The sequence below is a fragment of the Takifugu rubripes genome, chromosome 20 (genome assembly GCF_901000725.2).
Source record: "Takifugu rubripes chromosome 20, fTakRub1.2, whole genome shotgun sequence".
Lineage (NCBI taxonomy): Eukaryota > Metazoa > Chordata > Actinopteri > Tetraodontiformes > Tetraodontidae > Takifugu > Takifugu rubripes.
The window spans coordinates 3928527-3944118 of record NC_042304.1 but is presented as its reverse complement, the minus strand read 5'-3'; the positions used below and the strand labels follow the sequence as shown (position 1 = coordinate 3944118).

The 15592-nt window shown below is 43.5% G+C and overlaps 1 protein-coding gene across 1 annotated transcript in view; it reads left to right on the top strand.

Annotated features, from left to right (window-relative positions):
• The first annotated feature begins 236 nt into the window (after positions 1-236).
• The window catches only part of herc2 (HECT and RLD domain containing E3 ubiquitin protein ligase 2), a 33804-nt gene continuing 18448 nt past the window's right edge, over positions 237-15592 (top strand). The window contains exons 1-42 of the mRNA XM_011614499.2: positions 237-482; positions 1256-1363; positions 2167-2260; positions 2345-2476; positions 3556-3778; positions 3915-4015; positions 4615-4756; positions 4844-4948; positions 5035-5206; positions 5329-5502; positions 5714-5902; positions 6010-6161; positions 6356-6513; positions 6613-6726; positions 6804-7055; positions 7745-7929; positions 8063-8263; positions 8459-8687; positions 8815-8939; positions 9006-9184; positions 9332-9516; positions 9613-9768; positions 9866-10051; positions 10174-10344; positions 10468-10571; positions 10798-10948; positions 11054-11268; positions 11357-11489; positions 11656-11783; positions 11876-12071; positions 12147-12280; positions 12454-12630; positions 12726-12862; positions 12969-13120; positions 13214-13405; positions 13490-13677; positions 13787-13979; positions 14083-14262; positions 14350-14534; positions 14709-14856; positions 15058-15254; positions 15345-15575. Coding sequence (XP_011612801.1) covers positions 1292-1363; positions 2167-2260; positions 2345-2476; positions 3556-3778; positions 3915-4015; positions 4615-4756; positions 4844-4948; positions 5035-5206; positions 5329-5502; positions 5714-5902; positions 6010-6161; positions 6356-6513; positions 6613-6726; positions 6804-7055; positions 7745-7929; positions 8063-8263; positions 8459-8687; positions 8815-8939; positions 9006-9184; positions 9332-9516; positions 9613-9768; positions 9866-10051; positions 10174-10344; positions 10468-10571; positions 10798-10948; positions 11054-11268; positions 11357-11489; positions 11656-11783; positions 11876-12071; positions 12147-12280; positions 12454-12630; positions 12726-12862; positions 12969-13120; positions 13214-13405; positions 13490-13677; positions 13787-13979; positions 14083-14262; positions 14350-14534; positions 14709-14856; positions 15058-15254; positions 15345-15575 — 6738 coding nt within the window. The 5' untranslated portion in view covers positions 237-482; positions 1256-1291. The remainder of the gene's footprint in view (positions 483-1255; positions 1364-2166; positions 2261-2344; positions 2477-3555; positions 3779-3914; positions 4016-4614; positions 4757-4843; positions 4949-5034; positions 5207-5328; positions 5503-5713; positions 5903-6009; positions 6162-6355; positions 6514-6612; positions 6727-6803; positions 7056-7744; positions 7930-8062; positions 8264-8458; positions 8688-8814; positions 8940-9005; positions 9185-9331; positions 9517-9612; positions 9769-9865; positions 10052-10173; positions 10345-10467; positions 10572-10797; positions 10949-11053; positions 11269-11356; positions 11490-11655; positions 11784-11875; positions 12072-12146; positions 12281-12453; positions 12631-12725; positions 12863-12968; positions 13121-13213; positions 13406-13489; positions 13678-13786; positions 13980-14082; positions 14263-14349; positions 14535-14708; positions 14857-15057; positions 15255-15344; positions 15576-15592) is intronic.

Here is a 15592-nt window from a genome sequence, read left to right as displayed (position 1 = left end):
TGATTGATTCTAGTACTCACGTGCAGCTCTTAATGAACAAACATGCTGTTAATGAATAAACATGAATCATCATTTTAAAATAACTTGTTGCTCAATAAATGATCTGTAATTACCACCTTCACTATTAGGGAGAAACAGCGCCACCTACCGCACAGTTGAAACACGAGGCCGGTTATTGTGGATCAACCCCGCCCCTTATATGTCCCGCCTTTAAACCAAAGGAAGCGTTCGTTTTCTAACACCAGCCAGCACAAGCGGGCGGATTAACGTCGAATGCGAAATTAATCATCTGCATTTGGCGATCCCACCTCAGCGTGCGGTTCGAGTAGAATTCATTACATTAAATCTCCCGAGTTACAACTACGTAATTTGTTTCCATGCCTCATACTCCAGTCTGCGAACTGTCAATCAAGCCCATTATGAATGTCTTACTGCTGCAAAGCAGCTGAGCAGTCGAGAAAAGCTTTGAGGTAACATCGCAGGTAAGAAATCGGTTTAAAAGGTTGACAGGTTCCACCCTGCACCGGTGAATTCACCGGAAAGCTATGGCTGAGAGCTCCCAGGGAAACGACGACATAGATGCTTCTTAATGGGGAGAGCTAGTTTAGCCTAAGGTAGCTAACGCTGTGTTAGTATTAGCTAGCTGCTTTGCCATCTGTTAGCCTTAGCGGCCAAGCTAACGTGAACGTTACACAGCAATAAGTATTACGTTTTGAGTGAAATTACGCTGTGTCAGTGCATAATATTATCTGTCAGTCAATCACTTATTGTTATGAGAAAATAATCTGGGTCTAAAAACCTTAGAAATGTTAACCGAGCCTGCCCTTAATATCATTTCATGTTGCTCTATTCTAATTTTCATCTTAAGTGTCATGTAATGATAGTTCTGGATATATTTTAGGCCTTTTACTTTTAACTCTAGTAAACAAGACAATCTCGACTCGGATAGATATGGAAACGTTTCAACCACATTATTATGTCTAACCTTATTTATAGAGACATTCACAATAATAGCTGCAATATTCAGGCGTGACCTACTTGCTGTCTTATGATAGTTTTAATATAAATGTCCCATAAGCTAAAACAAAAGGGAGGGTCCCTTTTGTTTTCCACCTTAAATCATTATATGGCCTTTGGCCTCCCATTCTTTACATTTGAGGATCATGGTTAGTCCATGTTAGGGTCACAAATGTTTTTTTAAAGTTGATTTCATATCATGCGTTATGCTTTTTTGGTAACTTGCATGGTTCTGCAGGTCGGCTGCATTTGCAGCCAAAGAGGGGAAGGAAAGATGCCTTCTCTGTCTTTCACCCTCGATGCTCAGCTAAGATTCCATGACAAATGGCTGAAGATAGATTTACAGGTATGCAGTCTAAAAATTCTGTACTGTTACTGTTTACTTTTCTGTTTTGCAGCATGATATTTTGTGAGCCTTGTGAAACTGGGGTTGGATGGATGTTATTAGTTTCAGTTTGAAGTTTTGTGAGTTGTTTTTTCCCCAAATTTTATATTCCTGACACGGGTCATTATATGTTCACGCACATTGTTGTAAGGTTGATCATGGTACAATGTTTTTGTTTAACGATTATTGCACGTTAAGATACTTCAGTCTCAATCAGATTAATCAGCCCCAACATGCAAAATACTGCTTTGATCCGATTTAATCAATAGAAGCATCATTCGTTGTAAACCCTTGCCACCTGTGTTCACCAAAAATCTTTCCCTGGTTTTTGCCTCCATCATGTTCCTTGCCTTGGTGATTATCACTGTGCCTTAATGTCTGGAATCTCTTATCTGATGATGCCGATCCTCTCCCTAATGACAATGAACCTCATCTTTTTTTCTCCCTGTCAAAGTGTCAGAATGGCCATGAAACGATTGAAGTAGGTTAAAATATTTGAGTCGTTCAAGGGTACTTTCAAAATGAGCATTGGGCAATTTTCACATTGTATTTTTTAGTAAGAGGAACATGTTTTTGTCCCTGGAAATTCCAGTGGACACAAAATGTCCAGATATTGGGATTTGTAACCAAAAACCTGGGCATTTCTTGTGCCAAAATGTCATCATATCTGTACTTTCATCCCCTGTTCTCCTGTTAGAATAGATTCAGAGTTGCAGTTAAGCTCTTTGTTTGATGAGAGTGTGAATTTTCACTTGCTCTGGCAGCGTGCATTCTCTCCGGAAGGACTGAGTGAGATGTGGAATGAAATGGTTATAGATGAAGAGATAACCTTCAACAGAGAAGAGTCAGCACACACAGGTAAAGTGGTACACCCTGAACACTGCAGCAGTCTGAGTGGGACGCGTGGACAACAAGTCACAGCCTCCTGTGTTGTTTTTACAGAGGATTGCACCGACTGTTTTGGATCTCAGAAAAAAGATGAAACCAATGACAAAGAAAAGAAAGAAGACGAGGACCTGTTGACATCCGTACATCACTCCATCATTGAGACATGGGACTGGGGGCGGCAGCCAGGTGAGAGGCGCTTCCTGAGAGCCGCCGAGGCGCATTAGAATGTGCTTATTTTACACCACTCTGTTTTTGTGTGAGTAATAAATACCCCCGCTGACAGCAGAGGGTTTCACAAGGCCTAAATGTCGACGAGATGCAATGACACCGACCATTTCAACACACGGCCAACGTTATTTATCTCCTCGCCAGGCTTGTTGACGCGTGCACGCTTTTTCTGGCTTGTCAGGCGCGAAGTCTCAGTGTTTAAATGGTTACTTTTTATTTACTGGTATTTTTATTTGGTGGATGAATGGGGCCTCTGACTGCAGCGACTTCTGTCACATGCATCTGTGTTTACTGGTTTGACTGGGTGGGACAGCACTGTTGAAAGATAAGCCTTAAGTGGGGGATGGGGAGAAACTAGTGAATTCCGACTTTTCTGTTTTGTACTTCTGTTTCCCTTTTGTTCCACTTGTTGCACTGACTGGGCAGACTGGACATTATCTGGACATTGTGACTGGAATGCCCCGTGGACCAGTGCTCTGACATTGATGCTTAAAGCTCGTACAGCACACTTCCTGCTGGTCTGTCGATTGGACGGATATCTGTATCATGTTGATCTTCACATTCAGAGTATAGCTTGGCTCCTGTTTTGGAACAAGCCAAAGGAGCCGCCTTACAGATGTACTCTTTTTTTTTTTTTACGTTATGTTCCTGTTTTATATGGATTTTAAGAAGCGTGTATAATAAATAGACAGCTGGACCGATACATGTGTGTCTTGACAGCTGAGCCAGCTGACCGTAGTGTGGATCATACGACCTCAGGCCAGTCAGGCTTACATAAAGCTTAAGTGGATTTCAGACTTGCTATTTTGGCTCATCATATCTACCCTCCAGGCCACTGTGTAAATATATAATAATGTATTTTCTCTTCTCAGTGATAAAGGATATTTGTGACTAAGTCCAGCCGGGTCAATATTATCTGATTTAACTACAAGTATTAAAGGGTTTGAATACAGAAGGCTGAATTTGTCTCTTTTTCTGCAAGAAAGATGTTTTACCACAGCAAGTTATTCAGTTTTCTTGCACTTTTCTTTGCATAGATGAGTCGGAATTGAAGGAGTGTTTGGCAGTCCTAGTTGAAGACCAGCAGAAGCTCTCAGGTTTGATGGCCAAAAGTACCCTGTCTGCCCAGCGTCTGCGGCAGCGCCTGGTGATCCTGGAGCGCTACCTCATCTCCCTCACCCACAGCATGTTGGAGGAGAAGTACAAAATTCGTTATAAGTCTCCCCCGAGCCCACCACTGCCTACTGCTGACAATAAGAGGTAATAATAATAAGAAATGGAGAATGACTGTACAGGCTTGCTTTACTTTAAACACCCATAAACACAGTTTATTCATACCAAATGCATGAAATTAGTTTTTAACCATCTGGCAATCTTTTCTGTTTTTTTTCCCCAGTTCTCGCCCAGTCAGTAAAGGTGTTGAAGGTTTGGCCAGGGTTGGCTCCAGAGCAGCACTTTCCTTTGCCTTTGCTTTCCTGCGAAGAGCCTGGAGGTCAGGTAAGAATGCCCCTGAATGTTGATAATGCAGACAAAAGCTTGTCTCTTGTTTTTTGAGAAAAGGTAAACCTGAGTATAGCTGTAAATTGACCATTAACTGTAGGTTTTGACCTACAATTTTTACCTAATGATATTTGGAGGATTCTGTCATTCATTCCAACTTGATTTTTAATGTGCTTCACCAGTTCTTTAGCAGGTAAGGATTCTATTTTCCTGGCGCGTAGTGATGTGAGCCTCAGAGCTTTCTGCTCAGAGGGACAGGGTGGGAACAACGAGGTCTGCCTCCTGCCTGTAACATGAGCAGCGCGCAGTTAAGCCTTCTCAGCCTGAGTCTAGCAATATTCCTGGAACACACAGTTAGGTCAACAGAACCGGGCTCTGTCAGCTGTTACCTGTTAGGGGTTTGTTCATTTTAAGGCATTAAAAGTCCAGGTTGAGGACCACCTACCGTAAATCTGTGTTATTTTAATGAGAACGCAGTGAATTTGCAAGTGTAATCTTGGATATTAAGGAGTTCTATTGTAAACCTAAACAGCATTCTTCATACTGGAGTAGGTGTTTTATACATGATGTGTTGTTGCTGTATTTGTGATTTACAGGAGATGATGCAGATCTTTGCAGCGAGCTGCTGCAGGAGTCTCTGGACGCGCTACGTGCTCTGCCAGAGGCCACTCTTTTTGATGAGGGAACAGTTTCATCCGTGTGGCTGGAAGTTGTCGAGAGAGCCACCAAGTTTCTGAGGTTCATCTGTTGTTGTTATTAATTGTGAAAGAGCCCTGTGTTATCATGAATCGCCTTGGCTGACTCGCCATAACGCAATATTTTCAGTGACATACATGGGAGCGCCAGCACCAAAGGCAACATTCCTCTTCAAGACCAGCACCTGGCCCTGGCCATCCTCCTGGAACTCGCTGTCCAGAGGGGAACTCTGAGGTAAATAACACTAACTGGATCCTCTTAATACCTGTCTTTTTCCCCGCCTTTTTTCACTTGGTTTGTTTGACGTTTCACACGTCCAGTCAGCTGCTGTCTGCTGTTCTGCTGCTGTTGCGCCTTTGGGAAAGTGGCACCAGAGAGATGGACAACGAACGCTCCACGCAGGGAACCAGCGCCCCTCTGCTGCCCCTCCTGCAGCGCTTTCAGAACATACACAGCAGCAAGGAGGAGCCCGTTACTGAAGAGGAAGCTGAGGTGACCGTCTTTCACAGAATAACGCCGGACTAGGACCCTTTTCAAACAAAAGTCTTCTGATGATGTTCTCTAGTCTCATCCTGGTTGACCTTTTCGCTAATAAATGCTGCTGTGATTTTCAGATTCTCACAGCCCCCCTGAGTCCAAATGAAAGCTTCTTGCGCTACCTGATCTTGCCTCAGGATAATGACCTAGCTATTGATCTCCGCCAAACAGCTGTAGTGATCATGGCTCACCTGGACCGCCTTGCTTCTCCATACAGTCCTCCAAACTGCAACTCCCCGACATCACACAAGGTAATAAACCTTTTAGCAACCACATGTGTTGTAATGTTTGACACGACTCCCTATTGTGCCTAATTTCATTCCAATTTCATCCCTCTGCTAATGTTTAAAACGAATGCCAGCTTTCCACATTTGATTGTGTTTTATTCATATCGGCCGCAGGAGAATTCCAGGCTCATTCAGTTACCATGGTTTTTGTTTGTCTGCTCTACTTCATTCAAAGGGAACCTTGCAGGAGGTGATTGCCTGGGGTCTGTTGGGCTGGAAGCTTCATGCCAATGTTAGTGGACCCATTCACTGCAAATCCCTTTCAAGCCTTGGAGTCACACAAATTGTCTGCTCAGAGAAAGGATTTCTCATCCTGTCCAGTAGTGGAGCTGTTTATACACAAAACTACAAGAGCACAACTCTGGTCAGTTCTGCAGATTATTTCTTGTGGAAATAAAGTGATCTGTTATACAATAAAAATGATTGCTGAAGTAATGATGGATGAATTGATAATTAAGTATCCTCCTGCAGGCTCCTATGTTAATCCATAGTCTGAGCTCCAGAAAGATAGTGAAACTAGCAGCTCATCCTGACGGGCAACACTACCTGGCTCTGTCCTCCAACGGGGAGGTCTTCTCCTGGGGCTGCGGAGACGGAGGCCGCCTTGGACACGGAGACGCCACGTTAGTAATCTTTCAGAATTCAGATGAATCAACGATGTGCCAAAGTTGTGAATTTGCAAGATCGCCACATGGCGTTCCAAGATTCCTGCTTGTGTCCAATATAAAGAGGCCCTTATAAATGCCTTGATAGCTAAGCTATGAATGATAACTTTCCATAATACTTACTCATACCTGTTGTATGTCTCTTTATTCAGGTATTTAGAGGAGCCTACAATGATTGCAGCCTTCAATGGGAAGCAGGCAGGAAAGCATGTGGTGCATATTGCTTGCGGGAGCACGTACAGCGCCGTCATTACTATTGATGGTGAACTCTACACCTGGGGCCGAGGGAACTACGGTCGCCTGGGCCACGGTAAACTTCTATTGGTGTTGTACTGTATTTCAGCTTTAACATAAAGGTGTCTCTTGTCGGTTTTGGTGCTAAAAAGTGATGTCCATTGGTTTGTTGTAGGCTCCAGTGAGGATCAGACAACACCCATGCTGGTGACAGCGCTGAAGGGGCTGAAGGTGGTGGATGTGGCCTGTGGAAGTGGTGATGCACAGACACTGGCTGTGACAGAAAATGGTGTGAAAGGATCTGTCTGCACGTCCAACCATTGGTTCTGTTACCCTCTTAACTCTTGTTCATATTCATTTCTCCAGGTCAGGTGTGGTCCTGGGGGGATGGAGATTATGGTAAACTGGGCCGAGGAGGCAGCGACGGTTGTAAGACCCCCAAACTTGTGGAGAAATTGCAGGACTTGGACATAGTAAAGGTGTGCTGTGGCAGCCAGTTCTCAGTGGCCCTCACCAAAGATGGACAGGTGTATACCTGGGGAAAGGGTGACAACCAGCGCCTCGGTCACGGCACAGACGAACACGTGCGCTTCCCAAAGTTGCTCGACACGCTTCAGGGTGAGTAGATGCGATATAATGCTTATGGGCAAGTTCACAATTTAGATTTAGAAAATTCTAGATTACACCCTTTTAATTGATGTCCTTTCATTCCAGCAACTGAAAAGCGATATTATACTTTAATATAGTTTACAAGATATAATACCGTATTTTTAAAAGAATTGAATCCTTATGGATTGTTAAAGATAGCACATCAGATGCAGTTCTGTCAGTTTTTTAGCATCAGAATACTTTTTCTTTTATCATCAATAAACAACATTTAGTCTGTTTCATTACCATTATTTGTTGGTTCAATGTCAACTCTGTCTCCACTAAGTTTGTTACTGCTTTCAAGATGGTTTCATCAGATGGTTCCACTTCTCTTTTTTACTACAAAAAATCAAGTCTGTCATCACTTATTGTAGTTTTCTTCAGTAGTTGTGCAAAATATTTGGTGTGAGGTTTTACAAATGCATTCAATGATGAAATCAAGTCCCCGACTGGCCCAGGGAAGTCATAAAATGAGAGTTTGAATTACAGAATTACTGGATCATCCTGCAAATGGCACATTTGTTAGATCTGTTGAGGATTACAGAGGGAAAATTGTTCAAAAAAAGATCAAATCTCACGTGCTTGCAGATAGGACTTTATTTGGCTTAATAAGTTATCATGACACACATATTGCATCAACCTTTTCTGTTTATAATCAGGTAAGAAGGTCGTGGATGTGGCTGTGGGATCGACACACTGCCTTGCCCTGACCGATGATGGAGAGGTGCACAGCTGGGGCAGCAATGACAAGCTGCAGCACTTTGATACCCTCTCCAATAAAAAGCAGCCTAAGGCTCTTCCAGGGCTCAAGCACATTGTTGGAATCTCCTGTGGCCCAGGACAGGTAATTTCAGGTGTAACAAGCCGGTCAATGCTAAATTCAGTTTACTTGAGAATCCAAGTCTCAGTCTTGTAAGAGATTATCATTAATATTGTGGTAGTGTATGTATTGATTTCTTTTAATTTGGTTGTTTCAGAGTTTTGCATGGTCCTCTTGCTCCGAGTGGTCAGTTGGGCTGCGTGTGCCATTCGTGGTGGACGTTTGCCCCATGACGTTCGAGCAGCTGGATCTGCTCCTGCGACAGGTCAGTGAGGGGATGGATGGAACCTCAGACTGGCCTCCCCCGCAGGAAAAGGAGTGCATGGTGGTTGCCACACTAAATCTGCTTCGGCTTCAGGTAATCTACCGACCGCAAACACTTTGTGTTTTATTATTTAGGGTTTATTAACTCTTTGCGAGAGTTATAGGGTTTTTTTCCCTTTGTTTTTAATTTACAACTCTTATTTTGAGCCTAATTTTCTTATTTTTGTCATTTTTCTGATGCGAGTTTATTTTTACGAGCTTTTGTAATGTGTCACACTTTCCTCCTCAGCTCCATGCAGCCATCAGTAATCAGGTAGATCCAGACAGGCTTGGACTCGGGCTTGGCAGCGTCCTGCTAAACAACCTTAAACAGACAATAGTGGTGCTTGCCAGCAATGCTGGGGTGCTCAATACTGTTCAGGCAGCTGCCCAAGCAGTGCTCCAGAGTGGCTGGTCTGTGTTGCTGCCCACTGCCGAGGAAAGAGCAAGGGCATTGTCTTCACTTCTACCTAATACTGGTGAGTGCAAGACAAGAAGTCTTTCACCATCTGTTGTATCATATTTTATAAAAAATGTTAAAAATAGGTCAGAATGGAGACATCCAGGCTTTTCATTATGTTCTTTTTTTTTTTTTTTTTTTTCCAGCATCAGGAAATGAAATGAGCGTGAGCCCAGGACGTCGGTTCATGATCGACCTTTTAGTCAGCAGCTTAATGGCTGATGGAGGGTTGGAATCTGCGCTGAATGCAGCCATCACTGCTGAGATACAGGTCAGTGTGTTAAGTGTACTTGTTACTCTTAATCATGAGGTGCTTCAAACCGGTGTTTTTAAACAGGACATTGAAGCCAAGAAGGAGGCTCAGAAAGAGAAGGAAATAGATGAGCAGGAAGCCAACGCTTCCACCATGCATCGCTGTCGCACCATGTTGGACAAAGACCTTATCAACACGGGCATTTATGAGTCAGCTGGGAAGCAGAGCCTGCCTCTGGTGCAGCTTGTACAGCAGCTATTGAGGTACCTGCTAGTGTCACACCATTTTATTGTGCACACCAACTGTCAAACTTCTATGAAATGATATGTTTCAGCTTACTTTGTGGTTTTTACATGTTTAAAACCTCACTACATGCTAAAAGATTTCCTGCCCTGGATCAATTTTTGCAGGAACATTGCCTCCCAGACCATTGCAAGGCTGAAGGATGTTGCCCGGCGTATCTCGAACTATTTAGAGGCTGAGAATGTCAACAAGGAACGCTCCGCCTCTCTTGACCTGTTACTGCGCTTCCAGAGGCTGCTGGTTAGCAAGCTTTACATGCGTGCCAATGGCACGGAGACTGTGAATGGATACAGTAAGTCATGTATTTGGAGCTAAAGGTTCCCTGGCGTTTAGGCTTTTTTGTGTTTTTGATACGTACCGGTAAATACTTTTTTCTTTTACTTTGCAGACCCTGAACTCCTTGGTGTTGGTTCGCTGTTAAAGAAATATATTGCACTACTGTGTACACACATTGGAGACATTCTACCGGTAGCAACAAGCATTGCCTCAACTGGTTGCCGCCACTTTGCTGAAGTCTCCCGTGTTATTGAAGGAGATTTAACTGGTAATGGCTTTCTTATCGTGCGGTGTAATTGACATATAACTTAACGTAATGTGACATTTTGGGGTGGACTTCTTTTTATTGCTATTGTATTTTACAGGAGTTCTCCTGCCAGAGTTGGTTGTGTCCATCATCCTCCTCCTCACTATTGATGCTGGACTAATGCAGGAAACTGGTTCTATCCCACTCCTGGCTGGACTGCTCGAACACCTTGACCGTTTCAACCATTTGGCTCCTGGACATGAGAGGGATGATAATGAGGATCTAGCTTGGCCAGGAATTATGGGTACAATACCTCTTGGTGTCTTCCACTTTTGAGGATTTAAAATGATTATAAAAAAGGATCTGTGTTTTTGAGGTGATTGACCAAAATCAATTTTCACACTGCTCTTTATTCCCCGTGCGCAGGTTCCTTTTTCGCAGGCCAAAGTATCAAAAACAACGAGGAAGTTTCTCTTATTCGCAAGGCAGATCTGGAGAACCACAACAAGGACGGTGGCTTCTGGACAGTCATTGATGGAAAAGTTTATGACATCAAGGACTTCCAGGCTCAGTCATTAACGGGAAACAGTATCCTGGGTAAGATTTTAACCATCAGTCTAGAACAGTATGAACTTTCTTTCGTATAAGTTATTTGAAGATTAGATTAACCAACTGGTAAACAAGGCAAACAAGATTGGATTGTTTTTTCTCTGCTTACAGCCCAGTTTGCTGGAGAAGACCCAGTGGTTGCTTTGGAGGCAGCTCTGCAGTTTGAAGACACCAGGGAGTCGATGCAGGCCTTCTGTGTTGGCCAGTACATGGAGGTACCCACTATTTGAACACATGCCTTCATTTCTGGTCATAATCTCTTATATGTGTAGCCTGAATGTAGACATTTTCAACCATATCCTATTTATAGTCTTTACCAGTCTTTATTGGATGATCCTTCTTCTTTGTCTCCTGCTTCTCCATAGCTAAGGATTGTACTGTTAACAGTCTAGTTTTGGGAGGTTGTTGCATATTGACTTGATTAACTTTGGTTATTTATAGCCAAACCAGGAGACAGTCACTACTCCAGACCTCAGCAGTCTCTCGTCTCCACTGATTGACACTGAAAGGAATCTGGGGCTGCTTCTGGGCCTCCACGCCTCCTACTTGGCCAAGAGCACCCCCCTGTCCCCAATGGAGATTGAATGTGCAAGTGGGTTCATGACATCATATCTGCTGATTTTGAAAAGCTAGAGATAATAATTTGCCAGGCTCATTTTCTCCTGACTTTTACTGCAGTTTAATTCTATTCCTGCAGAGTGGCTCCAGTCTCCTATTTTTTCTGGGGGTCTGCAGACCAGTCAGATCCATTACAATTACAATGAAGAGAAGGATGAAGACCACTGCAGCTCCTTGGGTACAACTACTCCAGACAAGGCCAAACTCTATTCCCAAAGAATAACCCTCAGTGACCACGCCCAGCCTTTCCTGCAGGCCATTGCAGACAATAACACACAAGACCACACAGTGAAGGTAACATCGGCGAAGCGATGATCTGAGAACAAACAGTATAGTCATGATGCTAAAGGAAGCACTCATACTTTTGTCTTTTATTTGTCAGGACTTCCTGTGCCAAATAGAGCGTAGCTGTAAGCAGTACCATCTTATTACACCCATCACATTTCCCCCTGAACATCCTGTGGAAGAAGTCGGCCGCCTGCTGCTCTGCTGCCTACTCAAACACCAAGACCTCGGTAACCTAGCAACTGTGCTCAGGCCGAATGTATATGGAAGAAATAGGAGCTAATTTTAAATTATTTTATACTAAAGTAGGCCTGTTGGTATCCTTTTGCAGTGGATTATTTTGTGTGTCATTCTGAACTTGAACTGAGCATCATTTTAATGTAAATGCTGTTCCAGGTCACATTGCCCTTTCACTGGTCAGTCAATGTGCCTTGGGTTTGGACCAAGGGAAACAAAGGTCTCTCCCAAAAGCTGTCATTGATGTGTGCCGCATGGTCTACCAGGCAAAATGTTCTTTAATTAAGGTACGGTTACTAATTTATGGATTACAACAAATGCTAAAATCAAAAAATATTGATTTGATTTGTCTTATTTGTCCTTGTCCTGTTGATTTTAGACTCATCAGGAACAAGGTCGCTCTTACAAAGAGGTGTGCGCTCCTGTAATCGAGCGTTTACGCTTTTTGTTTAATGAGCTGCGTCCGGCAGTGAGTAATGATCTGTCCATAGTGTCTAAACTGAAGCTTTTAAGCTCTCAGCCACGCTGGAGGAGAATAACCCAGAAACTCATTAGGGACCGCAGGAAAAAAAGAGGTAGCTTTTTTTTTTTGTGTGTGTGTCTTCTTAACACAGAAAGTGTATATCTCACTTTAAATGTATATTTTACAGTGCCTAAGAAGTCCGAATCTACAGATATTGAAGAACCAAAGCTGGAGAATGAAGGGACCATTGAAGAAGAACTCAATGTCCATATTAGCCCCACCCCACTAGAAAGAAAATCCCCAACTAGCAGGATATCAAAGGTGGATTATTTTGTTTTAGTGAAACATTTTAGCAGATTAGTGATATAGGGTCTTATATTAATGTACACAGTTATCTTTCTTAATCTTTTCCAGTCACCAACAAACATGCATTGTGGTGTTGATACCAAATAGAAGACAGGAGGACATTTCTTTACTGTTCTCTTTCTTTACAGCAGGACAAGTGGCATCCACTCCTGAGCACTGTGACCAATGTTCAAAAGTATCGATGGCTGAAACACAGTGTTCAAGGCACCTTTTTCCAGTGCAGTCTCATGGCCACCATAGTAGAATTTGCACTAAAAGAGGAGCCCTTAGACGTGGAGAAGATGAGGAAGTGCCTTCTTAAACAGGTGATGTCTGATCACTGTTGACTTTATCTGCTAAAAAGTAGAGTATTGACTTTTATTTACTCTATACCTTACAAATGTTGTGTTTGTGGTGGTAGTTGGAGAGGGCTGAGGTGAGACTTGAAGGAATCGAGACGATGTTGAAGTTGGCATCCAAAAGCTTCCTCCTGCCATCTGTCCAGTATGCAATGCTTTGTGGGTGGCAGAGGGTCATACCAGAAAGAACCAGCATTGGGTAATTCAAAGAGTTTGGATGCAACTAAAGAAACAAAAACTATGTGGTGTGTATGATATCACCTTTATCAAAAGTTGGCTTTTAATATATTAATTCCCCACTTCAGAGAGCCCTTGTTTGACTGCCTGAAGGATGTGGATCTTATCCCTCCTTTCAATCGCATGCTTTTGGAAGTGACCTTTGGAAAGTTATATTCCTGGGCCGTTCACAATATCCGTGACATTTTGCTCGAGGCCAGCGTTCGCTTCAAAGAGCTTGGTGAGTTGCTTGTTCACATGTTCCTGCCGGTGTGATATCAACAGAAATGTCACACACATTTGCTAACTTGTTGCCCAACTGTGTTTGAACCAGGTGTACAGCCTGTCCCTCTACAGACGATCACCAATGAAAACCCAGCAGGCCCAAGTCTCGGTACCATTCCACAAGCACGCTTCCTTCTGTCCATGATACACATGTTGTCTCTGAAACATGGGTCCAACAGCCTCAGCCTTCTGCTCAATTCTGGCATACTGGCACTCACCCAGAGTATACTTCGCCTGATCGGTGAATATTGTCCACTTTATTTAGAGAACTACATCTGTAAACATTTATCAATGCAAGGTTTCACTGTCTTCTTTGCCTTTCCAGGCCCCAGTACTGACAGCACCGAAGAGGATCTGGGCTTATGTGGACTAGGAGGTTCAGCCACAGTTCTTGAGGAGTCCAGGAAAGAGGCTACTCCTGCTCCCCTGCCTGCTTCTGGTCCTGAGCTGGCTGCCATGATGAAGATAGGCACCAGGGTCATGAGGGGAGTGGACTGGAAATGGGGAGATCAGGTACCTATATGATTTTATATAAGCATATTATTGGAATGTCATTCAGAATGACCTAAGAACCATAGAAAAGCATTGTGTTTAGTATGTGAAACTTTAATGATCTGTCCAGGATGGACCTGCACCTGGCTTAGGTCGGGTCATTGGAGAACTTGGTGAGGATGGCTGGATCAGGGTTCAGTGGGACACAAGCAGCACAAACTCTTACAGGATGGGCAAGGAAGGCAAATACGACCTCAAACTTGCAGAACCACCACCACCTGCTCAACCCCCCACGGAGGACTCAGACACAGAGGATGATACAGGTCTGTTTACAAATCGACTCAATCCAAATTCGAGTGCCTCAATAGAATACATGTACACTTAGAGCTTCAAAAGGAAACATGAGAACTCTCTTCACTGTTACAGAAACTGAGCTAATGGAGAAAAGCAGTCACCCTACGGCAATGATGCTTACCAGCACAGTCAACCTGCTGAAGACTCTGTCTCTGTCATCGGGGATCTATGCAGAGGTGTTACAAACAGATGCAACTCGGACCCTCTGCGGGCTGCTGAGGATGCTTGTAGAAAGTGGAGCAAATGACAAAGGTGAGGCTGCCACAGTGATGAACATCCACTTGTAATTGTTGAAATAAGATATTTTCTGATTCTAAGCAAAGCCTTCTTTGTTCTTAGGGTCTCACACTCACAGGCTAGTTTCCCGGGAGCAGCATAGGAGCTGGTGCACGCTGGGGTTTATACGCAGCATCGCACTCATGCCCCAGATGTGCAGCACTCTCAGCACCTCTGCATGGATCAGCCTGCTCATTCGAATTGTTGAGGGACACCAGTCCTTCAATGCCATTACTTTGCAAAGACAGGTGATAATTGGATCACACAAATATATAAATAACTTGCTTTATATTTAATGTGCCACACATTTCAGAAGTGATTCTACTTTAGGTACATAGCATCTTCTACAATCAGCAATGTGCACTTGGCAGAGCAGAATGAAGACAATGTGTAACACTTGTCTTGTGTCCCTTGTTTTTCAGATCCTGGCGCTGCGTCTGCTCCAGGCGGTTTTGCCTTCATGGGACAAGATGGAGCGTTGTCATGACATGAAGTTCCTGGTAGAGAAGCTGTTCAGCTTTTTGGGAAGTCTTTTAAGCACCTGCTCCTCAGACTTGCCGCTTCTCAGAGGTCTGTTTTTTTAGCACTTAATTTAGGTGCCCACAGAAGTTCTTAGCATGTGTTTAATGTGCTGTAGTATGTTATAAGTACCGGTATTACCTTCAGCTTCCAAGAAATAGTTTAGTCTTGACAGACCACTATTGTAAAAGCTTGTTAATAGTTTTTTTTTTTTCTTTTTTAAATGGATGCATTTTAACAATCTCCACACAGAGGGTTCCCTGCGAAAGCGGAAATCTCGGCCTCAGGCATCTCTCACAGCCACTCACAGCAGCACGCTGGCTGAGGAAATTGTATCTGTCCTGCGGATTCTGCACTCTCTTGTCCAGTGGAACAGCTTGATAAATGATTATATCAACGCGCAGCTGAGCTCTATTGGAGATGTTATGGCAGGATGCCAGTCTGAAGCAGTAAGATCTGTTGATTGTTGGCAATGAAATGTTAAAAGAAACGTTTTGACAAAGCTGTGATGTGAAAAAATTCCCATTTTATTGTTTCAGTGCTTGCTTGAGGAGTATTTCCCTGATTCGGAGGGCTTTCAAGTGGGAAGTGTGATGGCAGTGCTGGCAGTCATTGGAGGAATTGATGGGCGACTCAGATTAGGAGGCCAAGTAATTCATGACGAGTACGGAGAAGGAACAGTCACTCGCATCACTCCAAAAGGGCGCATCACTGTCCAGTTTCATGAAATGAGAACCTGTAGGGTTTGCTTGCTCAGCCATCTCAAATCGGTATGTTTTCATACTTT